Raw genomic sequence first — 18,429 nt, forward strand, 5'->3', positions numbered from 1 at the left:
CTCTGGTGGAATCACCATGCCTGACCTAAAGCTTTACTACAGGGCAATTGTGATAAAAACTGCATGGTACTGGTATAGAGACAGACAAGTAGACCAATGGAATAGAATTGAAGACCCAGAAATGAACCCACACACCTATGGTCACTTGATCTTCGACAAGGGAGCTAAAACCATCCAGTGGAAGAAAGACAGCATTTTCAACAATTGGTGCTGGCACAACTGGTTGTTATCATGTAGAAGAATGCGAATCGATCCATACTTATCTCCTTGTACTAAGGTCAAATCTAAGTGGATCAAGGAACTTCACATAAAACCAGAGACACTGAAACTTATAGAGGAGAAAGTGGGGAAAAGCCTTGAAGATATGGGTACAGGGGAAAGATTCCTGAACAGAACAGCAATGGCTTGCTCTGTAAGATTGAGAATTGACAAATGGGACCTAATGAAACTCCAAAGTTTCTGCAAGGCAAAAGACACCGTCAATAGGACAAAAAGACCACCAACAGATTGGGAAAGGATCTTTACCTATCCTAAATCAGATAGGGGACTAATATCCAACATATATAAAGAACTCAAGAAGGTGGACTTCAGAAAATCAAATAACCCCATTAAAAAATGGGGCTCAGAACTGAACAAAGAATTCTCACCTGAGGAATACCGAATGGCAGAGAAGCACCTGAAAAAATGCTCAACATCCTTAATCATCAGGGAAATGCAAATCAAAACAACCCTGAGATTCTACCTCACACCAGTCAGAATGGCTAAGATCAAAAATTCAGGTGACAGCAGATGCTGGCGTGGATGTGGAGAAAGAGGAACACTCCTCCATTGTTGGTGGGATTGCAGGCTTGTACAACCACTCTGGAGATCAGTCTGGCGGTTCCTCAGAAAACTGGATATAGTACTACCGGAGGATCCAGCAATACCTCTCCTGGGCATATATCCAGAAGATGCCCCAACTGGTAAGAAGGACACATGCTCCACTATGTTCATAGCAGCCTTATTTATAATAGCCAGAAGCTGGAAGGAACCCAGATGCCCCTCAACAGAGGAATGGATACAGAAGATGTGGTACATCTACACAATGGAGTACTACTCAGCTATTAAAAAGAATGAATTTATGAAATTCCTGGCCAAATGGATGGACCTGGAGGGCATCATCCTGAGTGAGGTAACACATTCACAAAGGAACTCACACAATATGTACTCACTGATAAGTGGATATTAGCCCAAAACCTAAGATACCCAAGATATAAGATACAATTTCCTAAACACATGAAACTCAAGAAAAATGAAGACTGAAGTGTGAACACTATGCCCCTCCTTAGAAGTGGGAGCAAAACACCCTTGGAAGGAGTTACAGAGACAAAGTTTGGAGTTGAGATAAAAGGATGGACCATGTAGACACTACTATATCCGGGGATCCATCCCATAATCAGCTTCCAAATGCTGACACCATTGCATACACTAGCAAGATTATGCTGAAAGGACCCTGATATAGCTGTCTCTTGTCAGAGTATGCCTGGGCCTAGCAAACATAGAAGTGGATGCTCACAGTCGGCTATTGGATGGATCACATGGCCCCCAATGAAGGAGCTAGAGAAAGTACCAAAGAAGCTAAAGGGATCTGCAACCCTATAGGTGGAACAACATTATGAACTAACCAGTACCCCGGAGCTCTTGACTCTAGCTGCATATGCATCAAAAGATGGCCTAGTCGGCCATCACTGGAAAGAGAGGCCCATTGGACACGCAAACTTTATATGCCCCAGTACAGGGGAACGCCAGGGCCATAAAAGGGGAGTGGGTGGGTAGGGGAGAGGGGGTGGGTGGCTATGGGGGACTTTTGGTATAGCATTGCAAATGTAAATGAGCGAAATACCTAATAAAAAATGGAAAAAAAAAAAAAAGAGTTCCAGCAAAAAAACAAATTATTAAAATAAAGTCAGGCGCCCATGCCTAATCATGTTTAACAGTTATTTTAACAACATATATCCACAGAGCCATTTGATATAACTTTTGATATAACTACACGAGCACTTGCTCCCCTCCAGGTCAGTCTGAGTGGGACTTGGACATGGCATCCTGGTAAATAGGTAGCTTGAAATAGGTTTCAGAAGGACTTGGGGAGCATCACACTACCACAAAGATGGAAGCTTATTCCTCCAAGGCTCACCCCAAAGTCCTGGGACCAGGAAGGAACTTTTCGGAAACAATAACATGTACAAATGCAATTGTGCAGATAACTATCATGTGTCAGAATTCAAAACTGTTGATGATAAGGCTACAGGCAGTGGTGAAAGGTCCAAGGGAGACTTGGCAGACTGTGATAACAGAGCTTTGGTGTGATATCTCCAAGATACAGTGCTCTCTGGATCCTTATCTAAGGACACAGCCCTAAAGAGGACCCAAAACACTGCAATAAACACGGACACCTTTCTCTCTCTTCTGTTGTACCTTGGCAGCAACAGTGAAGATGAGCAATAGTGGCCAGAGGAATACTAACGATAAGAATGCTGGATAACATTTGTACAGTATGTGGAGGGACATGCTCAGTAGAGATACACGGTCTGGACTTGAGAATGAGTGACCAGGTAGTTGTTTCACTGAAACTCAGTCCAATGAGTTGCTATTTGGATTATCAAGTCAATCAGACTGAGAAACAAATAAGGGTTAGCAATGCATCCCTGGGTGAGGGCCTTCACAGAGATTAGATCTTGAGGGCTATGGCCTAAAGAATGCTTCAGCCCACTGAGTGGTTCCATTTTGGGGATAGATTATTGGAAGGCTCTGGAATGATGGCGGCAATGCTTGGTTAAAAGTAGGTTACTAGGGCCTTGTCTCTGGGGCCCAGACCTTGTCCTGATCACTTCCTGTTATGACTTCACTACACTTCCTGTCTGCCATGATACGAGCAGCTCATCTGCACACTGTTGGTAGACTCTGAGTCTGACCTCAGGCCTTTAAAGGGCTGACCAGTACAGGCAGGGGAATCCAAGCTTGCTCCTCAAACCAAGCAGAGCCTGTTCACCTGCTTTCTGGCTATGATACTTTCGGATCAGCAGCAACACAAGAGAGAGCAGGCAAGTAGAGGGCAACTTAGTTTTCTTGTAACAAACAAGAAATACCTAGGAGAATAGAGAGGTAGGCAACTCCATGTTGCAACTGGTTTTTCAGAGTGTTAACAAAGTAATTAGTCATTTCAGAATCTTACAGGAAAATCAACACATAAGTTTAAAAATCTGCTCACTGAGTGTTTTTCACAGTTATGCACACATGGTGATGTAATGACTTCTGGTTCCTACAGAAAGGCACATTTTCCCTTTTTATTCCGGGATGATGACAGGCACAGAATTCATCCACACACACTTGAAAAGGAAGTGCTTCGTTTCCTCCCCTTCTGTGACAGCAGGCTAGCTTGTGTCTCTTTAATCATCTCTTCCCCTCTAATCTATTTCCTACCATATAGCTGAGTGTCAGGTGGCATGGCTGAGAACCCTCAACTACAAAAGGCCTCATTTGCCTTGCTTTTAACTTTCATCTTGCTGTTAAAGACATGTTTTTCCCTCATCTTCACTTAGCTCTTCAGTATCAATCCTGAGTTTCTCAGTTTGTCTTAGAACTAGGTCTTGCTGTGTAGCTCAGGTTCGCCTCGAACTCACTCTGTGCCTAAGACTGAGTCTCCTCCTGCCACACCCACTCCAGTAGTGACTGTGACAGGCCCAAAAGCTTGGATGCAGTCCCGAGGCCAAAAGTTCATGGAAACTTAGTCTTCTGGAACCATGGCATCCTTTATGTGCCAAATCTGTCCTTGCTATAGTCAGTGAATGGATCTGTGTGCTTTCCTTCAATATTGTTTTATTTTGACATACAGCTAAGTTAGATTAGCCTCCACCAGTGTTCCAATGTCCTAGGCAGTCCTTGAGCCCACCCTGGGCTTGGAATTCAGTAAGAATGTTACCTATTCAGCAACATTCAGAATTACCTCTTGTAAGAGAGACAGTGAAAGAAATCAGGCATTACAATTTACTTGAATGGAGCTAGAAATCTCAGGGCTAGTCTACAGAGTAAATATTTAGAACAATAGCCGAGTTACTCCCATACACAGGAATACACAATGGCCTAGGAAGAAGGTAGGTTGTAGTTTTAGGAGGAACTGGAGTATTGTATTATTCATGAAAGGGTTAGTAGTACAGAACTCCCATGTGCATGTTTTTCACTAGGCCCAGAGGAATAGCATAAGTAGGTATTTACTAAGGGACCCCTGGTGGTGGGTTTAACAATAGACTAGCACTGCATCAGACCTTTCACATGGCTCCTGTGAAGAGCTGACTTTACATAGGGCTGATCTTATCTCAATTGTAAACATTGCCTGGTTCCTGCCAGTCTTTTTGTATGCATTTATTTGTTTTGTGTCAGATAACTTCAATGTACCTTGAATGACCTTAATGTACCACTTAACTTGTTTTCTGTATTATATAAGTCTGATGCTTGCTTTAACAAATTACATTCAGATACAACACTCCTTTGTGTTCTCGTCGATTTTTCACTTTTTGCCGACTCCCTGACCACCTGTACCGGGACCCTGATTCTCTCTCGGATTGAGGGGGCAACTGAGGCCAGTCATCGGCATCCTCCGTACAAAGGACAGAGTAGCATGGGTGCTGTCTATTCACAGAGTGGTGACATAGAGTGAGATCAAGCATGCCAGGTGCTGCAGCCTTTGATGTGGTCTAATGTGTGAACCTCCTGCCTCAGTCTCCCCTGTGCTGGGATCACAGGTGTGTGCCAACATGCCTGGCTAGTACTAACTTCATAGGATCTCATTCACTGGTTCAGGCTGGTTATCTCCCTTTCATTACCATCTTGCTGAAGCTTGGGAGTTAAAAACTGCCTGTCTCCCATTTCTAGGCAATGAGTGGTTTGGATGCAAATTCATCTTTGCATGACATGTACTTGAAGAAGACTTGAAGAAGAGAAGTCCTGAAACCCACATGCTGGACACTGTTTCTTCTGAAGGCAATCATGGCCACACAAATGGCAATGGTTCTAGAATCTTCTAATCCTAGAAAACTTATGCCACAATCTAGAACTCAACTCTAGGAGTGGCATCTTGGCTCCTGCTTCTCTCTTCTAGTGTTAGAAGCACCAAACTCCCTTGACAAACTATCTTTTTACCTAAAGTACCCAGGGTGATTTCTACACATGTCCTACCCTAAGACGCCTAGTCTCAGGACCCAGCACATGAGCAAGGGAGATATTAGCACTGGCCATCAGAGATTATACCACACACTGATAAATTAGTCTACACTGCTACTCTGTAAAGAGATAGGACCCATGTTTCTCTCCCCATCATACAGAGACAAGAGCTGAGTCTCAGAAGAGATGGGGTGCGTTATCCAACAAGTTTCGTTGGTAAAAGATAGAGACATCTTTTCCACTTTCCTTTGATAGTAGGAGTCCTCCACAGCACAAAGCAACCAAGTACAAGAAGCACACGAGGATTGGCACAGAAGTAAAGCTTGATTTCCTAGCATGTGTGTACCAGAGAATGTGTGTGCGTGTATGTGCTACAGTGTGGTACAGTGTGCTGTGCCTGTAGGTGGTGCATATGCATGAGCACATGAGTGTGCACTCCCATGAGCACACACTTAGAGGCCAGAGGGTCTCCGGTGTCTTCTACCATTCTCTGCCTGCATGTCTTGAGGCAGGGCCCCTCATTGAAGTAGAAGATCACTGATGTAGCTAAGCTGGTTGGCTAGTGAGCTCCTGGGACCTACCTGTCTCTGCTACCCACCCCCAGTCCCATCCCAATGCAGGGGTTACAGGTGCATGCAGCCATGCCCAGTTTATACATAGACACTGGGGAGTTAAACTCAGGTCCTCACACGTATAGAATAAGTGCTCTTGCCACCAAGCCAGCTGCCCAATCTATATTTCCTAATTTCTATTTGCTTCATCCTATTTATATCAGTGTTTGCCAGCAAATGTGCATGTGAGCTACATGCATGCCTGGTGCCCACGGAGGTCAGAAAGGGAGTCAGATCCATGGGAACTGGAGTTATGGGCATTGTGAGCCACCTAGTAAGTGTAAACGCAGGTCCTCTCCAAGAGCAAGAGTTGTTCTCCCTCTTTCCAACCTCCTATTTACTGTTGGTTCCCTCCTGCCCTGCTCTTTAAGCAGCATACCTTCTAAATCTATGCAATTATACTGTGCAATTACTTCCCCATCCCCCCTCCTTCCCTCTTCCCATCCCTCTCTGTCCCCTAAATATCTCTTCTCTCTGCTTTCATGTCACATACACCCCACCATCCTTTTCTGTCCTTCCCCATATCCTCTAGGTCCTTCCTCACTCTCATATGCTCATGTGCTGCACATACACACACACACACACACACACACACGTGCGCACAGACAGACACAACCAGACACACACAGAGAGACACAGAGAGAGACACACACAGATACACACAGAGACAAACATAGGCACATGCACAGACACACAGAGATAGACACACACAGACAGAGACAAACACGCAGACATACATACACACAGACAAACACAGAGACACATACACACAGACAGACACATACACATACAGAAACATGCAGACACACACAGAGAGACACACACAGAGAGACACACACAGACAGACATACACACAGACACGATACACACACACACTCATGTGCGTGCTCATGCTACAATTCTGCAAGAGAGAAAACGTGTAATATCTACTTTCTGAGTTTGTTCTATTTCACTTAACATGACGATCTCCGGTTCTGTTCATTTTCTCACTAATGACATGATTTCATTTTTCTTCACACACGGACCACAGCGTCTTTACCCATTCCTCTGCTGACAGACATGAAGGCTGGCTCTATTTCAGTTACTGTGAGCAATGCAGAAACAATGTACCTATGCAGGTATCTCTGTGGTGTGCTCACTTAGAAGCCTTTGGGTATATGCTCAGCAGTATGGGCTCACTTTGCAGAGGCCGTGACTCTGGATCTAATGGGACAAATGTACAGGCCCTCTTTTTTAGGGCTGTGCTTGTTACTTATGCGTTTCAGGTTACTTGAAGCTCAGTCCTACTATCTAACCCTGACTGACCATTGATCCTCTTTCAAGGCAACCATTTGGCCAATCTAAGGTTACCCAAAAGACTTGGGAAGACCAAAATTCGTTTCTTAGCTTCTCCCTAATGGCTGTTTACCAAAGATCTCCCCACCCTCCGCCAACAGGTCTCTAAAATAAAACTTGTCTTTTTCAAACTAGTTAATAAAAATTGTGTTACTACAGTGTTCAGAAAGCCAAGCAGGAAAACCCTGAGGAAGCAGACTGGCTTAGAGCACTTCCAAGGTGCTCAGACTGAATCCTTTCTCTCCGTATCCAAGAGTCCTCCACCCCATAGCAAGAATCAAGCCACAAGGACAGCAAGCTAGGATCCTGGGAAGCCACAGGGTCCCCATTCCCCAGTGGCAGCGTCAGTCCTAAGAAAACATTCCAGCATCTGAAATCTTCACCACTGCCATCAGAACACGAGGATGCCAGCATGGCCTGACCAGCCTTTGCCTTACTCTCATCCTATTGCGGTCTAAGTGACAGATAGCTGAGGATCTATACGGTCCTTCTTGCTAATATTTTACTTCCACCCTTGCCTCAAAGCAGGAAACATGGAAAGACACGAGAAAAAGGTATGCAAGATTAAGATGAGGAAAGAAGATGGGAGAGGAGAGCCCAGTGGGCTAGCAGAGCCGTGTAACCCCCATCCTATCAGTCGTGAGAAACAGAGTGAATCATATCACAATGCAACAGACTCCACTCACCTGGGGGAAGAGGGAGTACGTGGAATTATCGATGGTGAACGAGTATAAGAGCTCCCCATCGTACCACAGGCTCTTCCCCATGGGGGAGTTCATCTTAGTCATAGCAAAGAGATGGGCAGGGTCACAGCAGTCTTCCATTTGTCTCCTAGGAGAGAAAAAGACGAGAACGGCAGGTTAAGTGAGCAGCCGGGTCACTCATTTGTCATCCGCACAGGAATGTGCGGCCTCACCCCAGTGCCAGCTCACTCTGCAGACTCCACAGAGCAGATCACACTCTGAGTGACTCCCACTCCCAGTCACTGAGTAATATTTCACTTAAAAATATTTCAGGAAAACATTCTAGCTCTCAGGTGTGTCTGAAATATGTTCAGAGGCAAAACATATGCATGACCCTTGGAGATGCATGGATTAGTCCAGCCATCTGGGTCCTGGAAAGACTTGAGCTGGCTCTGAAGGGCAACTAGGCTTTTGTGGCAGCAGAAACACACCTGCCGTCAGGCTGTAACTATCGGGTGGTTAAAAACAGTGTGGACGAATGCTACAGGCGAATGAAATGGCGTGGTCCAAACTAATATGCCAGAAACTAAGGGCTCGATTACAGAGAGGACCTCAGCAGCCCCTCTGAATAGAAGCAGGCGTGAAAGGAACACTATGGTCTAAGACAATGGCGAGGCAAACTGTCTTCAGCACTCCTTTAACGTAAGCCTCTGTGGAAACTGACAGTTGAACACTCTGACCTCTGCCTTGGCTGTTCACCCTCCGTGTTCGAAATAGCGCCCTCGCTCAGGATTGCCTGCCCTGAATGTTCTACCCTGTAGACTCCTGTTGGTTCCTCAACTACTGGCCTTGTTACTGCTCTATGGGTAAACCCATCAGGCGCTGAGCTTTAATGAGGAAATGAGCTGGCACTTGGGAAGACAAACTGCAGACACGATGGCACACCTCGAGTGCACCAGGAAGCACCTACTAAAGCACACTGCTGGTGTGACCGTGAGTTGCCAGAGGAGAGTAACTAACATCTCATTAGACATGCTAGGTTATCTTGGCTGGCCTCCCCTTCACACTAGTTTCAATGGGAAGAGGGCAGGGGATAAAAGTCTTACCCCCTACCATCCCCCACATCAAAGATGTTAATGCCATATTTTGCAACTATACCAGCATTCCATTGATCATAGACTGTTCTTCCCTTTCCTGTCCCACCCACCACCATCGACATCATTGCCATTATCATCAGGCTCTCTTTGTGTATACCAGGCTGGTCTTAAGTTCATCACCCTCCTGACTACTGAATGCTAAGGACTATTCACAACCATGCTCAGCTCACAAGTTATCCCTATATTTTGTCAAAAGAGCACTCTAGTAAGCTACATGATAAAAAACAATCTCTTAATACAGAGAGACGTCCCACCCGCGTGAATGTAAACTTTAGGGAGAATGCACTGAGTTTGGGTTTCCTGTCACGGGTCTGGTGATATCTCATTTTCTTTTGTTCTTTGAGCAACGAAAATTATTGTGAGTGTCATTAAATTCCATTTGCATCTACAAAAATGCACCACCTGTGGTTTAAAGACATGCCTGGGCCACAGGAAGAACACACATGCAGACCTCTGCGACCATGTCTAGGCTGTTTCCTCTCTGTTTGCCAATTGCTCAGAGCCATACCAACCCACTTCCCCTTTCTTTACCTAAGGAATCTTTTGCACAAATGGGCCCAGTGCCTGCCAGACAGCACACGCCTTCTGGACAGGGCTTCCACTCGGTTCCCACCATACCATGGAGCTGGGCAGCCTTATGATTCTCTCCCCACAGTCTGTCTCAGCTCACACAACCAACACCATGGCTGGATGGGGCTCTCTCTCAAGTCTTTCCGGCTTTCACCAGACCCTTGCATCCGGACTGAAGCTCTCACCTGGACTCCACTTTAACTCAGTATAAAGAATCACAAAGGAAACCTTGCCAATGTCGAGTGACAGCACTGCCTTCTGCCTGGCACCTGACAGCTTACAAATCACGTTCATGTGTGTTTCCTCTCTGAATTATAAAAAGCAAAAACAAAACCCAAAACAAAAACAACCACACAGGGAAAAAAAAATCCAGGCACATTTTTATGAAGTCACAGACAATGAAACCAGTGTCTAAGCCAATAGTTACACGAGTTTGATAGGCTAATGAATGACTTCTTATTCCTTTAAGGGGAGAAAGCAGAATTAGACGAAAAAAAAAAATAGCAGGATAGCAGGTGTTCCTCGAGGACAAATGTTTCCAGAAACATTGCAAATTTGCAATCTTGTTGCTCTCTTCAGTGCAGGCGCCTCTCCAACATTTTCTCTCTCTCTCCACAAATCCTCCACACCCACCTGTCCTGCTGACCTATGAGGTGCTAAGGGCGCACAAAGAGAAGATGCCCACGCACATGCCTCAGACCGGAGGGGCCTAACCCAGCTCGCCACCTACAGAGACCACGGCAACAACTTCGAAAGCAGCAGTTGAACCAGGGACACTCTGTACTTCCAGCACTGGGTGGCTGAGGCAGGAGAATAAGAAATTTACAGCCACCCTGGGCTACACAAGAATAAAAACAAAGCGGAGCCATTAGGTGCATCGGCTGGAATGTCATCATAGGATGTGTAATGAAGGGTTTGTTTTGTTTTTAATTCTTAGGTAACATTGTGGTAGGCTCTTCAGATGTGAAAGTAGACTCAAAAATTAAGAAAGCAAGATCTGCCTTCAGAAAACATAAGGAAAGGGCAAACAAGCTTAAGCTACAACCACAGATTAACCAACGAAACCACAGCAATCTTCAGGGCTCTGCACAAAAAAAAGGAACAAACAAGAAAATGGAAAAGCAACTTACACAGAGAGACAGACAGACAGACAGAGAAACAGGGAGACAGAGAAACAGGGAGACAGAGAAACAGGGAGACAGAGTCAGAGAGACACAGGGAGCACCAAGAATGTGTCTAGTAAGTTAAGGCAAGTTTTATAAGGAACTCTTCCAGCTCAATAGTCGGAAAACCAATAATGTCATAGCCAGGAACCAAACAGAAACTTGTCCCCAAAAGATGCAGAGATGGAAAACAAGGCCAGGAAGGCTCAAGGGTAAATGTGCTTGCTATGTAGGCCTTATGGCATGGTTTGATACCTGGAACCCAGGGTTGACATGGAGAGGGGAGGGGTGCTGGATATGGCAGCATACATTTGTGGTCTTGATCCTCCCACTATGGAATGGGATGCAAAGACAGAGTCAGGTGATGGAAGAGGATAGGTCAGCTATCCTGAAGCATGCTGGGCAGTCGCAAGGAGGCCTTGCCTCAAGAGCAAGGCTGAAGGAAGAGAAGTAATGGAACCTACTTCAGCCTGCCCCCGACCTGCCCAGGCTCGCCAGGGTTTCCTTCCTCTCACTCTGCCTCACTTTTTTTGGTTTTCCATCTCTCTCACGCATACACAATTACTTTTTTTCAAAATTAAAAGCAGCAGGCAACAGTCACCCAGAAAGAGACTTAGCTTCCTTCACCATCAGGGAAGTGTGTGGTGAAGCCCCGGAGAGTCATAGCCCACACCTGTACTGATAGCCATCTCCAAAGAGCAAACAGCAAGAAACATCTGGGTAAAGAGAAGGAGCCCCACGCACTGCTGATACAAATACAGTGTCATAGGCACTGTGGAAGAGAATACAGAGGCTCCGCAAGAAACCGAAAAATGAAATTCTCACATAACCCAGCTGTCTTCATGCTGGATACGCACGCAAGAGAGATAAAATCACCACCTCATAAAGGAGCCTGTGTTCGCCCTGCGTGACTCACAACGGCGACTGTAGGGCGATCATCTAGATGCCATTAACAGATGGGCGAACAGAAAATGGAATGCAATTCCGCCTTAACAAGAGGGCCCTGCCATTTGTCACTTGCACAGGCCTCCAGGGTATTAGGTTAAGTAAGATAAACCAGGCACAGAGGCACAAGGAGAGTATGATGTCATTTGTATGTGGACTCAAAAACAAAACAAAAAACAAAGGCAGCAGCATAAAAGATGAAACCTCGACTATCCGTCATGAGAGCAGGGGTGGGAAGGAAGTGGAGAGGAGTGGGGATGTGTGGCTCAAGGGTCAGAAGACTGCCAAGGAGCCGGGCGTGGTGACACATGCCTTTAATCCCAGCACTCGGGAGGCAGAGGCAGGCAGATTTCTGAGTTCGAGGCCAGCCTGGTCTACAAAGTGAGTTCCAGGACAACTAGGGCCATACAGAGAAACCCTGTCTCAAAAAAGAAGAAGAAGAAGAAGAAGAAGAAGAAGAAGAAGAAGAAGAAGAAGAAGAAGAAGAAGAGGAGGAGGAGGAGGAGGAGGAGGAGGAGGAGGAGGAGGAGGAGGAGGAGGAGGAGGAGGAGGAGGAGGAGGAGGAGGAGGAGGAGGAGGAGGAGGAGGAGGAGGAGGAGGAGGAGGAGGAAGAAGACTGCCAAGGAAGCCATCAACCAAGTGGGGAGCAGGAAGAAGACTGCCAAGGAAGCCATCAACCAAGTGGGGAGCAGGATGCTCAAGATCAAGAGTTTGGGGGACTAGAGATAACAAAATTAAAATGCCAGACAGACTTATTGTTAGGTATATTTTAGCTGCTCTTATCACAAATGAAAGTAATTATCAGATGACAAACTCTTAATCTGCTTCGCTGCAGTGAACAGTGAACACTTTATCCCCTGTGTATCCCATAAACCTCAAACACAAAATAAATGTATTTTTAAAATGGAGAAGGCCAACCAACAAGCTAAGTTACTACTGCAGAGAGACGTAGCCAGAGACTCAGTGGACATCTGTGTTTGCTTAGAAGGAGTAGAACTTTGAGTTATGTCCAGCGTTCTGGGAGTGACCTCTGCCCTAAGCTCTGGCCTAGGAGAAACTGGCAGGATGAGGGATCATCCAGGACATTTTAGCCAGGAATGCTGCCACAGATTTATGAGGTAAGAGGATGCAATTCTATTTGCCAGAAATCATGGTACCGGTACTAGGACTGCAGCCTCTAAGAACTGTCAAGCTGAACCGAGTACGCCATCTCTGTCCAACCTTCGGCAGCTTTCAAGGGGAGACACAGAACAATCAGCTTTTGGAAATTTTGGCAATTTGTTTCCCTTCCCTTTTCTCATGCTTCTCATACTGATAGTAAATGATACCTAAGTGGTGTGTGTGTGTGTGTGTGTGTGTGTGTGTGTGTGTGTGTGTGTGTGTGTGTGTGAGATAGTAAAAAAGGCAGAAGGAAGACTCAGACAGAGTTTGGCTCAGCCACTGAAGTGCTTGCTTGCTAACTCCAGGACCTAAACACAATCTGCAAAAGATTTATAAAAACCTAGGCATGGTGGTATACACCTGTAGTCCAGCGCTGGGAAGAAAGGGAGGTGGCCCTCTCTTTCCCTGGGGCCACTGGCGAGCCAGCCTAGCCTATATAGTGAGCTCCAGGCCAATGAGAGATCTTATGTCTAAGAACAAGGCAGATGGTACAGAGGAATGACACCCGGAGTTGTCTTATGGCCTGATGGTGTATGTACACACACATAAATACACATAGTACAGAAGAAAAGCCAGTTTATTCAGATTTCCATTTTCAGCATGTTTATGATTAGAATCCCAGTCTCTGACGTGCTCCCATCTAAGATGCTGCAGTCAGACCATAGAGTGAAAACACGCTTAGCCCAAGAAGCACTGAGGAGGAAGAGGTCGCTCAGGTCTCAGGCCTCCTAGTGGGAGCTGGGGCAGGGGGGTCACAGGCCATGAGGCCATCACCTATGACAGAGCTCTTCAGCTGTGGGTCATGGCCCCACATGTGTTCCTGTAACTGAGTATGGGTCTGCAACACGGGTAGAAAGGTTCATAGAACACGCAGCAGGTGAATTCGAAATCAAACGTCCAGTGCATCCCAAAAGTATTTCTGGAAATTGTCGCTTGTGTTACAAGTAACCCAACAATTGTAAACTGGACAGAATCTAGAATTGCCCAAGAGACAAGCCCCCCGAAGTCCTAACTAGATGAGGTCGGCCTCCAGAAATGCTTGTGACGGGTTTGGTTACCTTGGTGTGGTTACTGGGCCGTGTGTGTGTGTGTGTGTGTGTGTGTGTGTGTGTGTGTGTGTGTGTGTGTGTGTGCAGATCCACCCTGCGAGGGAGCAGCACTGTTGGCTGCACATGAGCCTCACAGGCACAAGAGGGAGGTGACTGAGCATCACCAGTCAGCACTCTCTGCTTCCTGACTGTGGAGGCAATGTGGCCAGTTCCCTCCGTTCCTGCTGCCAGGACCTTCCCCACCAGGAAGGGCAGTGTGCCCTCCAAGTGTGAGACAAAAGATCTTTTCCCCTACACCGCTTTTGTCAGGGCCTTTTATCACAAACAGGAGAGGTAATAAGACATGCAGTTTCACTGCTGCCCGGGGTTGTGAACACACAACACACTCATTTGTGCACTTCACATGCCCAGTGACAATGAACACAGCCTGAAACAGCTCAGCACAGCAGACAGTTGTGTGTTATGACCTGCAGTGATTTCACATGAAAGTTATCTGATCTCATAGAAATAACACGGCTGGAGTAAACGCTCTCAGTATCTTCCCACCACCATCACTGAGCATCAAATTAGTTTATCTTCACTCTATATTGGATTAGCACATTCATCCCATTAGTAAGTAATTTTGCTTTCATCTTTGATGAGTGGTAAATTACATGTATATCAAAGAAGTGTTTTAAACAGTTTCTCTATGATTTGTTATTAGTAATTATACCTATCAGTTGTTACTGGTAAATGTTTAATTTGTATACTTCTTTATATACCTATATACCAGGGTCACATAAAAGTTTTTCAGGTTAAATAAAAGGTCACCATGGGTAGAGTTTAAGAACAACTGGTCTACAAGCAGGTAATACCTGTTTGTGCCAGTAAACTAGAGGAGTTGCAGAGGTCTGAGATTTTGAAAACACTCAACAAACAAGGGTGATAAAAAGGCCCACTCCACTATGAGTACCTCGCCTCAGAAAACCTTTCTGAGACTCTTTCAGACGCCAGACTGAACACGTTGGTCCCTGGACCTGAAAAGGGCTGGCCACCTGCCATTCAGATGACTGGCACTCTAAACTCTTTCCAAGTTCTAGCTGTACTGGAACAGGAGTGACTGAGAATTCTATCTTGCTCTCGGTGTTTGACCAGAATCTACCGTTATATTCAGTTTTAGACTCAGCTTTGGGAAAGCTGAATAAACAAGAAAAATGAGCATTTATATCTATGACACTTCTGGCATCCCTAGACACGTAGGCATGTGCCAAACAACCGTGCAATCACACGCCATGGCTACCTTATCTAAGCAGGGCCTCTTCGTGGCAGCCCAGGAAGAGAGCATTGTGCCTGCATACTATCTGAAACTGAAATGCAGTTTAAGTTTCTGACAAGGGGTCAGGGAGGAAATAGAATGAAAATCCCCTTATGTGTCTCATGTGCTCTTGTATGTCCCAGCTCCCATCAGCCTAAAGACACACAGTGCACAGCTGATACTTCAGGAAGAAAACGATACAGTCGTACATCTATGATGAAGGCTACCAATGTTGCATACGAAAGTATGAAGAAGTACTAATGATGTCAGCACATAAGTTTGACAGGAACATAGAATATTATGAAAGCCAATATTTGAAGATAATATGAGGAAAAATAACAGAACATCTGTTTAATCAACAAGCAAACAATTTTTTTAAAAAGATTTATCTATTTTGTATATGAGTACACTGTAGCTGTCTTCTGACACACCAGAAGAGGCCACTGGGTCCTATTACAGATGATTTCTGGGAATTGAACTCAGGGCCTCTGGAAGAGCAGTCAGTGCTATTAACTGTAGAGCCATCTCTCCAGCCCATAACCACAATTTTTGAAATAGCAATATATAGAAGATAAAGCGGTTGAGGTAGTATATTACTGATGTACTAGCATTTAAGACATTTAAACAAACTAATCATCAAGAATGATTTCTAGGGACTAAAGAGATGCCTCAGCAGTTAAGAGCACTTGTTCATCCAGAGGACCTAGGTTCGATTCCCAGCACCCACATGGCACCTCCCAACCATCCGTAACCAATTCTAGGGGATCCAACGCCTTCTTCTGACCTCTGTGGGCACCAGGCATGCATGTAGTACCTAGACATACATGCAGGGAAAGCATCCATACAAATAAAATAAAAACAACTTTTTAAAACTTTGAAAAATAACAATATCCATTTTCAGTTATTTATTTTAATTTTAAAGACAGTTGGTTAAGGGTCAAGTGGGGGAAATGCTTTAGGTGGGAACTCTTCATATTCTGTCACAACAAAGTTATGAGTTAGATGTAAAATTTGCACCCAAAATTTCCATGAGGAATAAGACTTCTAAGAAGACTATCAGTAAGAAACCATTTCTGATGCAGTCATGATGGAAAATCCCTCATACTCCCTTTATCCTTATTATCTCCCCACCCCACCCTGCTTTATGTCGCTCCACAGCACTGAGCTTGGCCTGAGGCTGTCTTCTTACTATATGGTCTTGATCACTGTCTATCTTCCTCTGTTAGTAACCTGTCTTATTACTGAGATCACATGCCTGACAGTCATCAAGTTGAGGGAGGAAGGGTTTGTCTAGGCTCCCGGTTTAAGGGATACAGTCCGCTGTAGCTGGGAAGGATGGCAGCAGAGGCTATGTAGCATCTTCTCTCATTTCCACAGTGGGGAAATGGCAGACAGTGGGTCTGAGCTACGTCATCTCAAGGTCTGTCTCGGGGAAGTACGGTCCCCAGCAAATCACCTCCTGAAGCTACTATAACCTCCCAGATGTGCAAACAGTTGAAAGACCAAGTGTTCAAACATATCAGCCTACAGAGAATGTTCCTCATGCCAGCCACACAGGCTCCAGGGTACAAAGCACAAAGCTCCAGAAAGAGAAAGACTCCACATATTCATAGCTGATTGTTCCACTCCTAAAAAGCTGCTTCAGCCATTGAAAGGGGTGTTAAATATGATTGGGATAGATAAAAATTGAGAGGGGGGATGGAGGAGGAAGAGGAAGAGGAAGAGGAGGAGGAGGAGGAAGAAGAAGGAGAAGGAGGAGGAGGAGGAGGAGGAGGGGGAGGAGGAGGAGGAGGAGGAGGAGAAGGAGAAGGAGAAGGAGAAGGAGGAGGAGGAGGAGGAGGAGGAGGAGGAGGAGGAGGAGGAGGAGAAGGAGAAGGAGAAGGAGAAGGAGAAGGAGAAGGAGAAGGAGAAGGAGAAGGAGAAGGAGAAGGAGAAGGAGAAGGAGAAGGAGAAGGAGAAGGAGAAGGAGAAGGAGAAGGAGAAGGAGAAGGAGAAGGAGAAGGAGAAGGAGAAGAAGAAGAAGAAGAAGAAGAAGAAGAAGAAGAAGAAGAAGAAGAAGAAGAAGAAGAAGAAGAAGAAGAAGAAGAAGAAGAAGAAGAAGAAGAAAGGAGAAGAAGAAGAAAAGAAGCAGCAGCAGAAGCAGACAGATTTTGGGGGGCTCTCTATGCAAATTTTGTTCTTACCAATCAAAACTCAAATTTAAGAACTCTATTTCTTATCATTTTCACCTATATTTGCCAAATATCAAAGCAAACAAAAATAATTCCTGTAGACTGACAAACATTGACAGCAATAGAAGATGAGAGTTTCTAAGACCTTGAGATCTACTAAACACCAAATTCAAGTTCCTTTCCCTGTTGCTGAGCTGCAGTGCAGTGAGAACAGCTGCCCTTGGACACACAGGCACACAGGCAGGGGCCCCAGGACACAGCTGCCCTTGGGCACACAGGCACACAGGCAGGGGTCCCAGGACACAGCTGCCCTTGGGCACACAGACATAGAGCCAGGGACCCCAGGAACAAGCCACCAGCCGATAAATTCATTTTCTTTCACCATAAGTGTCAAACTTTCAAATTTGACTTTTAAAACATTTGATAGGGATTTAAATACAATCCCATCTTCCTAAAATTCTTCCTTGACTGACAATATTTGACTCTGGTCAATTATTGGTTTTAATATTTAACTTTTGGCCAAAGTATATATCGAAGGCACTTTTTCCAGATGGCTGTCAATAGACTTTGCTATAAGCTACCCTGGGCTAAGTTCCTGAACTTCCTTTTTCACTACTTTATGTTGACTCCTTGGGTAATGTCACCTTGGTGAAGGTGCCCAAAGTCCCAACAACAGAGGGTGGCTCTGAGAGTGAGATCCTAGCTAGAGAGTGATCAGCCCTTCATATGGTCTCAGTAAGTATTCACTCTACTGTCCTTGATTGCTAAGACACTGTCCTTCTGTCCTGCCAGCCCCACACAATCCTAGTTCAAAGCTGTTTTCTCTGCATACACATTTCTAGCTTTTAAAGATTAGTCTTATTTTTGATCATGTATATATGTCTACGTATGGCTAAGTACACATGAATGATGTAACCCTGAAGGCCAGAAAGGGGAGTTAGATCCCCTGGGTCTCAGTTACAGGAGGTTGGAAGCCACCTAGCATGGGTGCTGGGAACTGAACTCAGATCTTCTGCAAGAGCAGCAAGTGCTCTTAATCACTGAGCATCTCTCCTGCCCCAACATAACCCCACTTAAATGATCAAGAGGAT

The 18,429-nt window shown here is 45.3% G+C and overlaps 1 protein-coding gene across 9 annotated transcripts in view; it reads right to left on the bottom strand.

Moving 5' to 3' along the window:
- The window catches only part of St8sia1 (ST8 alpha-N-acetyl-neuraminide alpha-2,8-sialyltransferase 1), a 167,988-nt gene that overhangs the window by 84,652 nt on the left and 64,907 nt on the right, over positions 1-18,429 (bottom strand). For all 9 annotated transcript variants that reach the window (NM_011374.2, XM_011241575.2, XM_006506929.4 and 6 more), the window contains one exon: positions 7,832-7,976. In NM_011374.2, the coding sequence (NP_035504.2) occupies positions 7,832-7,976 (145 nt within the window). The remainder of the gene's footprint in view (positions 1-7,831; positions 7,977-18,429) is intronic.

Source organism: Mus musculus, chromosome 6, assembly GCF_000001635.26.
Source record: "Mus musculus strain C57BL/6J chromosome 6, GRCm38.p6 C57BL/6J".
Taxonomy (NCBI): domain Eukaryota; kingdom Metazoa; phylum Chordata; class Mammalia; order Rodentia; family Muridae; genus Mus; species Mus musculus.